The 15,987-nt window shown below is 38.0% G+C and overlaps 1 protein-coding gene across 1 annotated transcript in view; it reads left to right on the plus strand.

The window, feature by feature from the left end:
* The first annotated feature begins 309 nt into the window (after positions 1-309).
* Positions 310-15,987, plus strand: part of LOC132785203 (inversin-A) — a 32,752-nt gene continuing 17,074 nt past the window's right edge. The window contains exon 1 of the mRNA XM_060791196.1: positions 310-761. Coding sequence (XP_060647179.1) covers positions 336-761 — 426 coding nt within the window. The 5' untranslated portion in view covers positions 310-335. The remainder of the gene's footprint in view (positions 762-15,987) is intronic.

Raw genomic sequence — 15,987 nt, forward strand, 5'->3', positions numbered from 1 at the left:
CACACACAAACACACACAGACACACATGGAGTGAACTTCCGTTTACGCTTGAAAGCTCAAAATGTATTTACTTTGTGTGAGCTGAACACTGTCACCAGCAACCACAAGCGGCAAACTAGTTGAGAGAGAGTGAGGAATGAGGAAGGTCCCGCATATACCGAGCAAACAAATTAGGCTTTAATTATACATAGGCAAATACGTGGAGCGAGCACACAAAAACTGTTAACCCAACTGCGAGCGCGTTTCATTAACTTGTGAAAATGCAACAAAGTGCCGCAAAATGAGTGGAAAACAAATACAGCACAAGTGCGATTTCAACTTCAACTTTAAGTATTATGCAACAGCGTCCGAAGGCGGATGCAAGACGCAAGGATGTGGCACCGGCAAAGCCACCGCGTTTGAAGGCCAACGCAAGCGAAGTTGCCACAAAAAAGCAGCTGCAATTTGTGAGTCCATTGCCACGACGGTCACGTGTGCCTCAAGCAACGGCTGCGACAATGACAATGAGCAAGACGACGACGACGACAACATTGAGAGCAACAACGATGCGGAAAACTCGAACTGCAAAGATGTCGCCGCCAGACAACAGCAGCAGCAATATTCGAGATGCTAACAACTGCGTGGCAACTGCAGCGGCAGCAACTGCAACTGCCACAACGAGTGCTGCAATAAAAACTCGTCTCGCCGAGGGCTGCAGCAGTTTAATGTATGCGTGTCAGCATGGCGACATTGTCCAAGTGCTCGCCCAGATACGCGGCAAGGTAGGTGCAACAACTTTCTCCACATTAAGCGAAGAGAAATGAACAATAGTCACACGACAAGTTGACTTCAGGGAACACACTTCATTCCTCTCAGTTGAGTTGAGAGTGCAAAGGAGGAGGGAAAGAAAGGCAGCAAGCTAAAGCCAACATCAGCAGTTGCTATGGCCTTAACAAAAGCCTAAAATCAGGCGAAGGCGTAACAAGATTTTAATCTTTTTTGTTGTCACGATGAGCCGGCGCAAAACTTAAAGCCGTAAGGGATGCTAATACCCTTTCGGTTCAGCTTCAGCCTTTGCCTTTGCCTTGACTCGACTCCGACTCTGAGGTGTTGGGCAGGATGACATGGCGTCTTTAAATTTCCGTTGCAGTCATTTGGCCGCATTGTTCTCTCCGACTCTGGGCCTAATTGCTTCATAAACATTTCTACAACAAGCTAAAACATAACAAAAGGCTCCCAACCAAAGTCATCTCCGTTTCCAACTCGCTCTTTCTCTCTCTTTCTCCTTTCTCTGTTGCTTTCTGTTCGCTTCGGTTCGCCTGTTGGCCGGTCGAATTAAAATGCTGTAAATGGCAGGACATTTGAAATTGACAAAATAATCCTCAGGCTTAGTTATGGCTTCGCAATTTTCGGTAGTCAGAGAGTGTTCGATGTTCAGTGCTCGGTGTTTGTCTGTTTTTCAGCCAAAAATGTTTGAGTTCTAAACGTTGCCTCATTTCTTGTTGGTTGCCTCGTTTCAACGTTTCGTCGCTTCCTCGTTCGTCATGCGCCTAAATATGCCAATTTCCCATTTAATTGAAATTTGAAAAGTTTTTAATTGAACGCAGATAAATTTCCAAGGCTCTCTAATGGCATCAAACTGAAGTCGCCCTTGTTACACATTCCCCTCCTCACGATGCTGCAAATTGTCATGTTGCTAGTTTTGCAATTATTATATATACTTGTGGGAGGGAGATGAAGTGAAGAGCCTGAGCCTGAGTCTGAGTCTGACAAAATGCTTTCATTTCCGGACAGTTCAAGACTTGTGCCTTCGAGCTGCGTAATTGATATTGACGCCAAATTTGATGTGAAATTGCCTGGCATTGAGCATTGAGCATTGCCCATTCGAGATACTTTTGTACTTTAGCGCGACAAAAACGAATGCCAACGACAACACCATCGACTCGAACTTGAAGACGAACGCCAACGCCAATTTCGCATTCGCATTCAACATTCAACATTCAGTCTGACGTCAGTTCACTCAGTTATGTAATTGTTAAATGACATTTTTCGGGGGGCTGGCTAACCTTGACGACGCTTCCCTGGTTTATTTGCCTGTGAAATATGGCAAATGTTGGCAATTATTACTTACTTCTTCTTCTTCGCCTTTTGCCCATCAAACAACACGCTTACATTTTGTTTCATTCATAATTACAATAAAAACAATGAGCGTGCCACAATTAAATGCCAAGCAAAAGCTGAGTTTAATTTACAGCCAATGTAAAATACGAAATTCCAATTCTGATGACCCACATATAATACTTGAGCTACTTGTTTAATGTCTCTAATTGTGATTGCCAAGATTAATTTAAATTAAATGTATTGTTTTTGATGTCTACTGAAAGTTTCTCATTTTCAACTTGAATGCATCCAAAAGTTAATTAAGTAAATTTAAATTTACAAGTATTACAGCATTACAATTTTGTACTTAAGGTCTTCTTAGTTTCAAAATGAAATCAAAATGAAATCAAAATATAATTTCAATTGTATTCATTATTTAGCTTGACTTAAACAAATTTTTGAAATACATCAGTATGCAAATGTTCAGTTTGAAATGAGATTTCACTAATATTTAACTTTTTTTGCTTTATTTGACAGCAGCTTAGCTTGTGTGCTGCTCTTCAAATGTGATTGAAATTTATTAAATATATTTTATTAAATTTTACGTAGTCAGAGAAAGTACACAGAGTCTTTGCTGCTGCCTGAAGTTGGAGTAAAATTCCATTCGCATTTCGTAGAACTTTCATCAGAGTGAGCTTAAGCCAAAGGAGCTGTGACTATGTTTAATTAGTTGCTTGTGCAGTCATGTGAAAGTGCACATACACACATTACGTATACGCACAGGTAACTGTGCGCTCTATATGCCAAAGCCTACGCCAGCCAGCTGACAACTTGTTTATGCATTCTATTTGCATCAATTTAATAAAATTTGTTAGATCTAGCTGTACTCGTATATATAATAGATGATGGCTGCCTTGCATTAAATGTGACATCATTTCGTGTACTTCTTTTGGTTTAGTATGTTTATACCCGGATAGAAGGGTATCATAACTTTGTGGCTCCAGGAAATGTATGTAACTGACAGAAGAAGGCCCCTTTGCCCCTTTAAACTAAATATATACTTCTTTTTAAATAAGAACTTCTTTTGTATTGGAAAAACAGCTACTTACTACGGGTCTTGGCTGATAATATGGTATATTTTGCACTCTGTGGTATATTTTGAATGCAATATATCAAATAGTGCCTTCAGTATTTTCAGTAATTTTTTGGCATATTAATTTGGTATATTTTCAGAATAATTCCTCGCTATTTTTCCTTTTCTTTTTTCAATATATCAAATAGTGACTTTAGTATTTTCAGTATTTTTTCGGTATATTAATTCGGTATATTTTCAGAATAATTCCTCGCTTTTTCCTTTTTTCAATATATCAAATAGTGACTTTAGTATTTTTAGTATTTTTCGGTATATTAATTTGGTATATTTTCAGAATAATTCCTCGCAATTTTTCTTTTCCTTTTTTCAATATATCAAATAGTGACATTAGTATTTTTAGTATTTTTTCGGTATATTAATTTGGTATATTTTCAGAATAATAATACGCTATTTTTTTTTTTCCAAATTAATAAATCAAAATAAATAGCGGGTATCTCACAGTCGATAACACTCAACTGCAGCTTTCTTACTTGTTGTAATATGATTTAAGCTTTCATTAGGAAAAACAGCGTTTTTTTTGTACTATTTCTTATATAAAGAAATGTTTAGCTTAGCTCAAATGCCCGCCTTCTTTTGGGCTATTCGTAGCCTCCATTTGATAGCAGCTCTCGGCAGTTCGCTTCTTCATTTGTGATTTTGTTGTTCTCGTGCTTGTTTTCTTGTTGCATTGAGCGCTAATCTTGTGCCTTTGGGGCATGCTTTAATTTGTCTTGACTCGATAAGGCCGCGTAACCTATTAAAACTTTTTGCGAGTCTGTAGCCGAACCGTTCTGCCAAGCTGCGTTCTGCGTTTGTCGCCGTCCTGACAGCTTCACCAGCCTACCAGCTTGCTAGCCTGTTATTCGTTGCCAGCATTCAGCCCCTATTGTAATTTTGTTTGTTGTTGAATATTTTAAACAATTCTTATTTACTTTTGTCGCGTTGCCCGTTTCACGTCTTTTGTATGTATTTTAATTAAGATTATGCCTAATACCCCAATTGGCTGACTGACTGACAGATGGACAGACGGAGAGACGAACTCTGATGGTCTGTCGCTCAGTCTTCAAGTGGGCAATTTAGTCGTCTTTATGACTTTGTTTTTTGCCTCTGCATATGATGCTCGAGTTCGAAATATTGCTGTTCAACATGTCGTATGGGTAATAAAAACTAGCATCATCTATTCGTTGTTGTTAAGGGTTTGGGGACAAGTTGAAGCTGTGTGCTTTGTGTGTTTTTGCTCTTCTTTACAGCTACTTGAGAGCGAGAGCAAGAGCTAGCAAGCACTCAGCAACATTCATCGGCTTTGTTTACTTGCCTTCTATTGTTTTGCTTAAACTTTTCATTGATGTTGGTTTTTCCAACCCACCATACCGCTACCGGCTGTTGTCCTCGCTGTCGTTTTTATTGTCTTGCTCTGGCTGCTGTTGTTGTTCTTGTTGTTGTTGCTGCTTTTACCAATTAAGTCTTAATTTCTTAGAAAATAAAACTTTTTGGCTTCGAGCATTGTCTGGCACGCTGCAAGCAAGCATTTTCCTTCTTGTGCCTCAATTTCAGGCACAGCAAAAGGCTCTCTTTCTTTCGCTGGCACCTTGGCCAGGTCCAGGTCTAATTTTATTGTGTTCCCCTCTTAAAGTTTAAGCCACACAATTTTGCTAAAAATTCGAAACTGAAACTTTTGCACCACAGTTTCAGTAACTCTACAGAAACACTGAGAGCAAAGGATGCGGAGGTAGAGGCGGGGGCGACTGTTGTCCATCTTTAGTGTGTAGGTGCACACACAACAAAACGGACAGCTGCCGCCCCACAGATACCTGCAGGTGTAAATTATTTATTTTCACTCAAGATTTGCTTCAACCACTCCACTGGCTGAAACTCCTTTTCTCTCACTCCCCACTTTCATTCAATTTGGCCAACCATCTAACCATTGGCACTCGACCACGCCCACAAGCTCGCAGCACCAAGGCAAAAGTTTTTATGTTGGAAAAGTCAGCTGCAGAAGTTGATTTTTGCTCAGCGAGAGACGCTCGCTAAAGCTAAAGCTAAAGCATCACACTGAAAGCCAGCAAGCAAGCACAGCCTTTTGTTTGCTGCAAATAATATTAACAGTGGTACTCCGGATGCTCATAATGTACAAGCATAGTTTTTATAGTCCATGCTCAGCTACGAACATATCCTGTAAAGCAGAGAATTTGAAAGTGGGTTCAAATAATAGGAAATGGCTGAACAAAGTTAAATTCGTCTTTATTTTTAGTTGTTGTACATTAATATGTTAATTTTGCTTTAAGGTAATGTTAACATAAATCTCAACATAAAGTTAATATTCTGTAATATGTTATTTTTGCTTCTATGTACGTTAACATCAACCTCAACATAAAGTTTACAATTATTTATAGCTATCACTGTGTCACAGTCATTCTATGGCTGTAATTACAGTTGTAATGCTATTGATTTTACTTATTCAATTGTTATTGTTTACTTTTACTATGTACGAATGTTACATGTAGTGATGTAAATGTCATTCTTGTCATTGTAATTATTTTGTTATTTACTCTACAGTTATGGGTATTGATATTGATATGCTATTTGTATACACAATATGAAGCTGATAGAATTGTAACAGCCTTTAAAATTTTGCTATTAATATTATCAATTGCAGAAGTTAATCTGTTAATATATTATGTCACTGTTAGCATTACATTTATGTTAATTCGGTTTACATTTGTTGAGACAGTTTAATGGTTAAGCGTTTTTACTGTGACTGTAAGGAATAACATTAATGTTAGGCACCTACTTACATATGTATGTATATGAAGTAGCTCTTATGTAACATTCATGTTAATTTTGTTAACTTTAAATGTCACTGTAAACATTACAGTTATGTTAATTTGGTTAGCACTGACATTCACAGACAATGTTAAAGTTCATTTACTGTGAGTGTAAATAATAATAACAAAAATGTTAGCAATCTGTTTTTATCTCTTCTGTTATACACAGTGGCTGTTGGGTTACATTCATGTTAGTTTTGTTAACATAGTAACACTAACTATTAAATTAATGTGTCTGTTAAGTTTCTATGAATATTTCCAATCTATCTTAGTTTTGTTAACATTTAGTGTCAATATTAAATTCATGTGTCTGTTAAGTTTCTATAAATATGTTATTTAGAATCTATCTTTTATCAATATTTAATTCCTCTTACTGCAGTTTTTGCTGTCGCATTTTCAACTTTATTGCCATCTACTCCTAGTCAATTTAAAAATTTACAGGGTATGCGTGTTGGTCATGTTGCTCTGTCGTCGACTGCAGCACAAAGCACCCGCTGGCATCCGCCTGTGCTGAAACAGATGGAGCGTTGGCAGTGTGGCATGTTGAAAGTTGCCGTTCAAAATGAATTTTGTATGTGCACGCACTTGTTTAGAGAGAAAAACTAGAAAGAGAGAGAAGGAAAAGTTGCTGTAATGTTTAATATTTAATATGCGAGATAAAGTTACAATTGCAAATGTAGTACTATCATCTAATGCCTTGAATTTACGTAGCACAGATTTTCGAATTTAAGTTTTCACTTCGAATTCGCCTCGAGACATTGCAATTTGGTTTTATGCCCAGGCATTCCATTAGCGTTGATTGGTTGACCTTCGACCTGTTATCGGCAAATTGCCATTGCCATTTTTTAATTACGCTTCTTGCAATGCACTTTTATTTGCCAATTCGTTTCGTTTTCGTATTCGTCTTCTTTGTTTTTGTTGCCCGCCTCCTTTTCGTGTGCCGTCAATGCGCAAATTATTATTAATTTGGACTCGTTTGGTCTGTCTACACCTAGAGCGAGGACTGGACTGGGCTTGGCCTTCGTTTGGTAATTTTAATTGCAATTTTCGCTTTTTCCCAGCTACCCAGCTACCCATCTCCATCCCTCTCTCTGTATGCTGCTTTGAGCAGACACTCCTTTTTGGACACGTTTGTAACATTTTGTTGAAATTTCATTAAAAATGACGTCGAAAAGTTTGCATTCACCCAGTTTCCGTTTTAGTTTCACGTTGGAGCCGGAGACGAATTCGCTTCGCGTTGACTGCATTCAACTGCACTCGCTTTTGGCACTCATTTATTCATTGCCATTTCCATTTCCATTTCTATTCCCCATCACCATCAGCATTTCCCTTTTTACCCATTTTGATTGTAACGCTTTAGCTTGTTCAATGCTTTATACGTTTGTTCGTTTATTCGTTTTGAAATTCCCCTGTCTCGGACATTCAAATTAAGTATTTCACAATATCTATTTAACTTTAGTTGCAGTCACTTGAATTCTTAATTAATCGCTGCAGCTGGTTTTCTTGTTTGCCAAAAGGTAAAACCCAAATTGGCGCGATATTGACAAGAAGAAAACGCTTTTGACTGAAAAGCTGCCAAAGCAATTTACGATGAAATAAGGATGAATCCAATTTCGAGTTCCATTGCCATGGCCAATGCCAATGCCAATTCCCTCATTTTGTACTCTCTGCTTCTCTGTTTTATGTTCAATTTAATTGCCAGTCATTGGCGAATTTCTTGTAATTACTGCTCCCAAAAAGCCAATGGTCCAAAGCGAAGCGAAAGGCTTCGCATTCGCAATGTGAGATGACTTCATAAACCTGGCCGAGGCTCTGGCTTTAATTGAAAATAGATTAGGCAGCAACTGGGCAACTGGGCTGGCATTTGAATTCATCGACCATCGACCATTTTTGGCCATCATTACGCTTACCTCAATTCTAAATTTATAGCCGCATTTTGACAGTTTTGCATGTTGAACTGTAATTAATTACCTCGAACTTAATGGGGGCCAACAAATGCCAAATAAAAGTCAGCGTCAATGAGTTTAATGAATGGCTGCCGAGTGTGAGCTTTTGAGTCATCAGCAGTTGAGGCAGCAAACAAAAAACTAATACGTTCGAACCAATATATAGCAGAAAGTTGGCCCAAATGAGCAGCGGCTAATTGAGCAAAAAACCACACACCAACACACAGAGAGAGAGTCGGCAAAAGTTTTCATGGCACATCTCATATGCAACGTCCATGCGTCCATCCATATGTGGTTGGTTTTACTCGTATTTAGCTAGTCCGGCTGGCCAATTAATTAGAAACCAACAAGCAACAGCAACAGCAACATCAACAGCAGTTGAACAAGCAGATGATGGGCAGCTGTGTAACCAAAGGATAACTGTCGCCTCTCTCTCTCTCTTCTCTGTTTGGCTAACTTTGAAATGGCAAATTAATTACTGAAATCGTAGAAATTTGTCTTGCCACGGCGGTGAGTCTTCTTCCTCCTCCCTTCTCCCACATCTTGTTGTCAACTGTTGTTTGGCTTGTGCGGAATGACTTCCGCAGCAGCGGTCAGAGAGTTCCAGTTGCAGTTCGCAGTTCTAGTTGCAATTGCAGTTCCAACTTGTAGCTGACTATCTGCCATACAATATAAAGGATATCCGTGTATGAATTTGCCTGGCTGCTGTTGCAACAATTTTTGATCAAGGAAACGCTTGGGTCTTGGGCTAATCACATACGAGTATGTACGAAGGCAAAGGCAAAACTTCTACTTACCAACAACTGTGGCAACAATAACAATATTTGCTCAAAGTGCATAATGACATGAAAAGTTGACACAAATGAGCAGTCCTTGTTACTAATTTTAATGCGCATCGCCGCACTGTTTGAGTTCTGGCTCTTCTGGTACCTCTGGCCAGCTGCTGGCCCCTTAACTTCCTCCCTCTCTCTTAGAGCATTGCTCACAGTTTGTTGGCCAGAAAGTTTTTGTTGCGGAAATTACTTTTGGGTCCGAGAGGCGCCGAGAGCGGGGCAAAGCATAATTTTTAATTGAGCTCAGCTAGAGCAAAGTTTGTAAAATATTTTGTAAACTTAATTTGATTTAGAGAAAACTTGAGCCTTGACTTACAACTTGGCCAATGAATTATGCAGACGACACTTCACTGGCCAACAACAACTCACAGCATCCACCAGATCCAGATCCAGATCAGCCAATTCTTTTGCTTACCTTATGCGTCAGCTGCGTCATCCTAAAGTATTCATGAGACACATTTCATACACTCTAGAAGAGTAATCAGTGTGGGAGGAACGAATTTTAGCACGTGTTTTTGCCATCTCTGAGTTGCAATTTCAATTCGCATTAAACATTAATGCTAGCAAATACTGTAATAAGTGAAATAATGGGATTGAAGGTTGCAAAAGTTACTCAATGAAACCTTTTTTTATTGGTTCTAACGAAGTTGGATTTAACTATTGTTTTTACTGACGTGTAGTAAAAGCTAGTGAAAACAGCAGTTACAATTCTTTTTAGTATATATTAAAATTATTTAAAAATAGTAATGTAATGTACTATAACAGTATATTATTATGTCATGAGCTGCCTTTGAATGCCATTAAATGTAAAACTAAATCTGATATATTTTGTACTCCATGGTATATTTTTAATGGACTGCATATATCAATATACCAATTATATGCTTTGGTATAAATATCTTTATTTTGGTATATTTTAATATTAATACTGCACTGCTTTGTTTTACATATTCAAAATATTTAAAAACAGTATATTATTATACTATAAGCTGCCTTCTAATGCGACCAAATCTGACATATTTTGTACTCTATGGTATATTTTTAATGAAGTATTTCATATATCAATATAGCAGTCATATGCTTTGGTATATATTTGTATTTTGATATTAATACCGCACTGCTTTGTTTTACATATTAAAAATATTTAAAAACAGTATATTATTATACCATGAGGTGCCTTCGAATGGAAACAAATGCAAAACGAAATCATATATATTTTGTACTCGATGGTATATTTTTTATGACGGACTGCATATATCAATATAAAAACTATATATTATGTGGTATATATTTGTACTTTGGTATATTTTAAAGTTAATACCTCACTGTTTTGTTGTTACATAATACAAATATTTAAACACATAAGTTATCTTTGAATACCAAATGCAAAATCAAATCTGATATGCTTTTTACTCTACTCTTAATCTATTCCTATATAAATATTCCAATAATAGCCTTTGGTATATTTTGGTATTTTTGCAGTAGGTTAGGTTGCTTACATGTTTTAGTATATATTAAAATATATATAAAGCAGTATATTATTATTCCATAATACATCGAAATTCAAACTCTGCTTAATTCATATTTTCCATTTTTGCTTGCTTTTTATTTTCGTATACAAAAGTTACCAATGAAAGTGCCCAACTTTAAACTCTTTGAGGCAATCTTTGGCATACAATTTTGTTGAACACTGCATCAATGTGAATATCGTGATCGAATGCAATATTTTGTAGCAGCAATTTGAATCGCTTTGCTTCGTATATATATGGGAGGAAGACTATTAGAAACTGTTTATGGTAATTTATGAGCTATTAAAGCATCGAAGAGGCAACAGCAACAGCAAAATTGCTGTTCATATTTAGTGGTAAACTGTTTACCACCTGAGATTAAACAAACCGGGAGTAAAACGCCGACAAAGTTTGTAGATCAAAATGAAAGTTTGCCGTTGTTGTTAATCCGTTGCATGGCATAAAAACTATGCAAAAGTTGAGCACAGTACACGACACTGAGCGAGAGAGTGAGAGAGGATGGGAATAAGAGTTTCGTTTGAAGGCAGTAGAGCGCGGAGCAAAAGCACACACACACACAAGCTCTGAGTACGGCATAATAATAATAATCCGTGCGGCAAACCTTAAGTCTACGGGTCGGAGGCAGCGTTGCTTCTAGCAAAGTAGCTGTAAATAATTGCCAAAACTACTTAAGAATGCTGCGCAGCGAATCGCTTCCTGCTGGCTGCCTGGCTGCCTGGCTGGAGGATGCGATGAAGGAAAAATTGTGGAGAAGCTCAAACTGAAATCTAGCACTCTGACTGAGACAACAGCAGCCACAACAAAGGCTGGCAGCAGTTGCTGCAATGCATGCAACATGCAGCCATTGTTGTTGCAGCTAGCAACGTGGCACTAATTAGAAGTATAAAAGGTGCTGCAACAACAGTTAAAGAGCTGTCTCCTCTTCCATCCCGAGAGCAGCTAAGCTGAGTCTGAGGTCTGGCTGGCTGCCTGTGCACAGTGTGCACATTGTCTGCTAAGCATGTAAATTATACTCGCTGCTTGAGACGACGACAACGACAACGACAACCACGCCCACCAACCAACCAAAAGATGGCTTAAATCGACGTCGTCAACATTGTTGTGCCTCAACTACAGCTTCAGTTGGAGCTACCTGCGCATTTAGTCGCTTGCATTAATTAAAAGCCCGCCGCCTGAAAGTAGCTGCTTTTGCCTCGAAGGCTTCTTCTTCTTCGCTTTTCTGCCTTTGCTGTGGCTTGCGCTGAATGCGATTAACATATGAATTACACATTGTGCGCATAAATTTGCCATTGAGTGGGCCCACTACTGGTGCTGCTTCTGCTTCAGCTGCTGGTCACTTGACATCTTAAGCAGTCCACACGGGCCAATGGCGACCTTAAGGCGCCCGCAAAAGAGCTTCCGGCTTGTCTCTGGCTGCGTTTTGTGGTTGGGATTTTGCTTTGGTTTTTCGGTGTCTTTCCTACAGGAAAATACGATGTGGTCTTCCTGAGCGAAAAGTCTCCCCTTTCTTTCTCTCTCTCTCTCTCTTTTTCTCTTGGTTTCTCTGTGTGTGTTGCCTGGCCTTTTAATGTGCCATTCTGCTGTCGCGTCACACATAATTATGGCGGATGTGATGCCCAACGAAGCGTTAAGTCGAATTCTCGGTTCATGTTCTCTTGTCTACTGTCTCAGAGTTCAGACCTCTGCCCCCCCCATCCACCATCTTTCATCCCTCACCCATTGCCCGCATGCCAGTTGCCATTTGTGCCCTTTCATGGCTTTCAGACCATGCATGTATTTTATTTTTTATGCATTATCATGTAACTGTGCGCCTGCGACTCTGTGTGTCTTCTTTCATTATTATTTATGCTTTATTTATATGTGTACGCACTTCCTGCGTGTAAACAATAAAATCTATGGGTACACCATGTCGTATGCGTCATATCCATATATAAAATTCAAAAGGCCTATGTCTTTTCTGTGGCCAGCATTCAGCTGTGGCTACGTTTGCTGCTGCTGCTGCGACTTCTGGACATCTCCATTTCCATTGTTATGCTAATGGATTACGATATATGAATAATAAGCCATGGGCAACACACATACACACACTCACACACACACTCTCGCTAGAGTTTCTCTCGAGATGCGGTTGAGGCCACATTCAGCGAACAGTCGCCACGGAAGTGCAAACGTTTGAGTTATGCAAATGCCATTCGACGTAGTTTCTCTCAACTACAGCCCGAAACATTGGCCGAAAGCAAAACTTTTAAGTTTAGTTCTTGTCGTTTTTTAGTCCGCCCGGAAAGGCTTAAAATCACTCGAGCTGCCGTCTTTAGCTTACGCTTAAGCCACAAACCAAACGAAACAGAAACAGAAACCGAAACCAAATATAAAGACCTAAAAAATACTTATAAGTCTATGTATGTGTGTGTGTTCTGCTTTATGGCCAACCGACGTTGTTTCTTTGTTGCAACTGATTGTTGTTAGGCGCCCCATAAATCTTTGGCGAGTATTTTTTAATGGCGCCCCCCAGCAAATTCTCTCGGTTAATCAGGTGAACGTCGCGGCGATACAACAAGCACCCTGACCCAGTTGATGAGGTCGCTAATAAATGGGGACAGGCCAACTGAATTATACCCCATTGAAGTGCTTAAGAAAAAGTTAAATGAATATTAAGTTGGAGTAAAGAAATTTATATCAATTTAAGCTTAACAAAAAAAGGTAAAACTTCATATTTAATGTACAGAAGAAATAAAGGGTTTTAAGAGTTTAATTGTATGTAACTTTTAAATGTTATTTTATGTAAACTCTTATTAAAATTATTTGTAAAGTGTGGAATTTTATTCTTCTAGTTTTATAAGAAAAATACAAATATAACTCAAAGTACACAAATAACTTAGTATTAATACACAACAAGAACGCTCTGTTAGAACTTTTTCTTATTGTTTATGTATTCTCACGGGCATAAGAAATTCCAGAGAGGAAGTTATATTTGTGCAAAATATGTATACGACCTGGTGTACTTGAATTTATTTATAGATTCAAGCTTTTTTAAGGCAAATGCCATTTAATGCAGTCAAGTTCTTGTTAAAGTGAACTTTTGATATTTGAAAATGCAGATTTCAATATGAATATTTAAAGCTTTAGAGCTATTTTTGAGATCTTAGAACATGCTGAAGTTCTTTCCTGAAATATAAGAAAATCTAATAATCTAAGTAGACTTGTTTATGGCAGTCATAATTTCTATAAGATAATAAAAATGCTGATGAATTAAGCACAGGCAAAGCCTCAACAAATTTTCGTTGACTAAAGGAGTTTTGCAGGAAACAAGCAAAGAAAAAGAAGAGAAAAAATGTGTAAGGACCTTTTTAACCTGGCGCCATTGAAGTCGTAGCTGTTGCTGTTGATGTTATTGTTGGCTTTGTGGCTTCACTTTTATGTGGCTTGGGCATGTTTTATTTGTTTTGAAAACTATTAAAATGGCATAAACAGGAACAGCAACAGCAACAGCAATAGCCATGGCCAGGGAGTTGGCATTGGGATGGTCTGACGTGCTCTAGACTCGACGCTCAATGGCCAACTGGCAATGCCGAAGTTTTATCTTAACTCGGTTTATGCACACAGCACAGCCAAGGAGAGGAGAGGGAAAGAGAGAGAGGGGAAGCAGCTGGTGCTGTTATTGGAGCGCATTGTTGTTGGACGTATTTGATTATCGCATTTCATTTTGTGTTGGGCAAACGTAGAAAGTTAAATGCAAATTCGCATGACACCGACAGCAGTTGCGGCAGTCATGGAATGAGTAGAGCTGAGGAGTGAGGAGAGGAGAGAGGGGAGTAATGGTGGGGAGCGGCAACAATCACACCAACCATCAACGTAAGAATAACAAAGGCAACAGCAACAGCAACAAGAGTAGAACTTTATTTGATGCTGCGTTAAGTCCCTGTCACTCCTCCGCTTCTCACTCTCCTGCTTATAGCTTGTGACCCCTGGCTTGTTGCTTGTTACCATGAGAAAAAAGAGGGAGAAGGCTGCTCAAAGTTTTTAGGTATCATTTGAGTTTATTTGAATTATTCATAATCCGAATGACAGCGTAGGTTCGCTATAAGAAACAGAGAATGTCTCGAGATATGGCCAGGATAAACACTGCAAAAGGCGCAGCCAAGAAACACTCTTTGTAAACAAAAAGAACGCAATGCAAATTTCAGCCAAAACAAACAAACAAGCGGAGGCAAGAAAACAATTTTGATTCCATCAACAACAATATTATCGAAACAATAAATCCCCAAAAAACCGCATCGATAAGTGCGAAAACTTCTTGATTAACAATTCAACGAGGTTATTGATATACTATTAAGGAAGCACTGTAGTCTTGATTTATTGTCCCTGAATTAAAGCAATCAATAGCATTTTTAAAAATTACCTCTCTAGTAGTTTCTCTGTAGTTAAAGCTTAACCAATAGTTTAATATTCATAACTTCAATAATAAGGAAGAGCTTTCTATGTATTTGTTATGATCCTCCATATATCTTGATTTATTGTCCCTGAGTAAAAGCAATCATTAGCACTTTTTAAAATTCCCTCTTTGGTAGTTTCACTTCGATAGTTAAAGCTTAACCAATATTGTGTTTAATATTCATAACTTCAATACTAATGAAGTGCTTTGTGCTCCATATATATTGATTTATTGTCCCTGAATAAAAGCAATTATTAGCACTTTTTAAAATTCCCTTTTTAGTAGTTTCACTTCACTAGTTCAAGCTTAACCAATGTTGTGTTTAATATTCATAACTTCCAATTCAAAGTGCTGTTGTTTCTGGCAAAACACGCAAATTTTCTGATAGTTTTACTTAAAGTTTGGCGGCCAATTCTTTTGTTTTTCTTTTGTGTGCAAAAGTTGTGTCTTTAGTTCTTTTGGCTGCTATCGAACTATTAGTTGACTCGGTTTAATGTGCAATAAATTGAACTACAACGACTTTGGCATTTGCTGCTGCCGCCTGCCAACAAGGTACACACACACACACTTTCACAGTTTTAGCGCTTTGCCACATTGTTTTCCTTACTCTTACTCTTCTTGCTGTTTTTTTGGCCATCTGACAGTCACGCGATTGCTTTGCGCCTGATAAAAATAGAGAGCGACGTGCTTAAAATGTTTTCTAAAAATTGAATGTTGGTTAGAAAAGCAACACATTCAATCATTCTGCCTGACTGCCAAGATAGCAACCCAAACAGACCGACAGACCGAAACTTCTTTGGTTTCACAAATGTGTGCTACGAAGATTGTGTGTGTGTGAAGTGTGGAGAAAGGCGACTAGACAATGCACTTTTATTCCAAGTAGTGGCTTTATTTACAAAGCGTTATTTTTATGGCTTCTTTATTAAGAATTATGGAAAATTTATTTTATGTGTGCAGCTTTCAACACTTTATTTTCCTTATTCTAATGAGTATTCTATATGCATAGTAGTTACGTTAAATTATGAATACAGATAACATACATTATAGAAACTGCTATTTCAAAAAACACAACTGTAGTTGTCAAACAACATGTTTAGAATTAAATAAATTCTTTTGTTCCAACTTCATGTTGAATAGCTGAAGCGAAGCTTTCTTTGACATTTATATTCATCATTTTCATAAGTCTGTTTTGAAACTATGTTGTACTACTC

The sequence above is a fragment of the Drosophila nasuta genome, chromosome 2R (genome assembly GCF_023558535.2).
Source record: "Drosophila nasuta strain 15112-1781.00 chromosome 2R, ASM2355853v1, whole genome shotgun sequence".
NCBI lineage: Eukaryota > Metazoa > Arthropoda > Insecta > Diptera > Drosophilidae > Drosophila > Drosophila nasuta.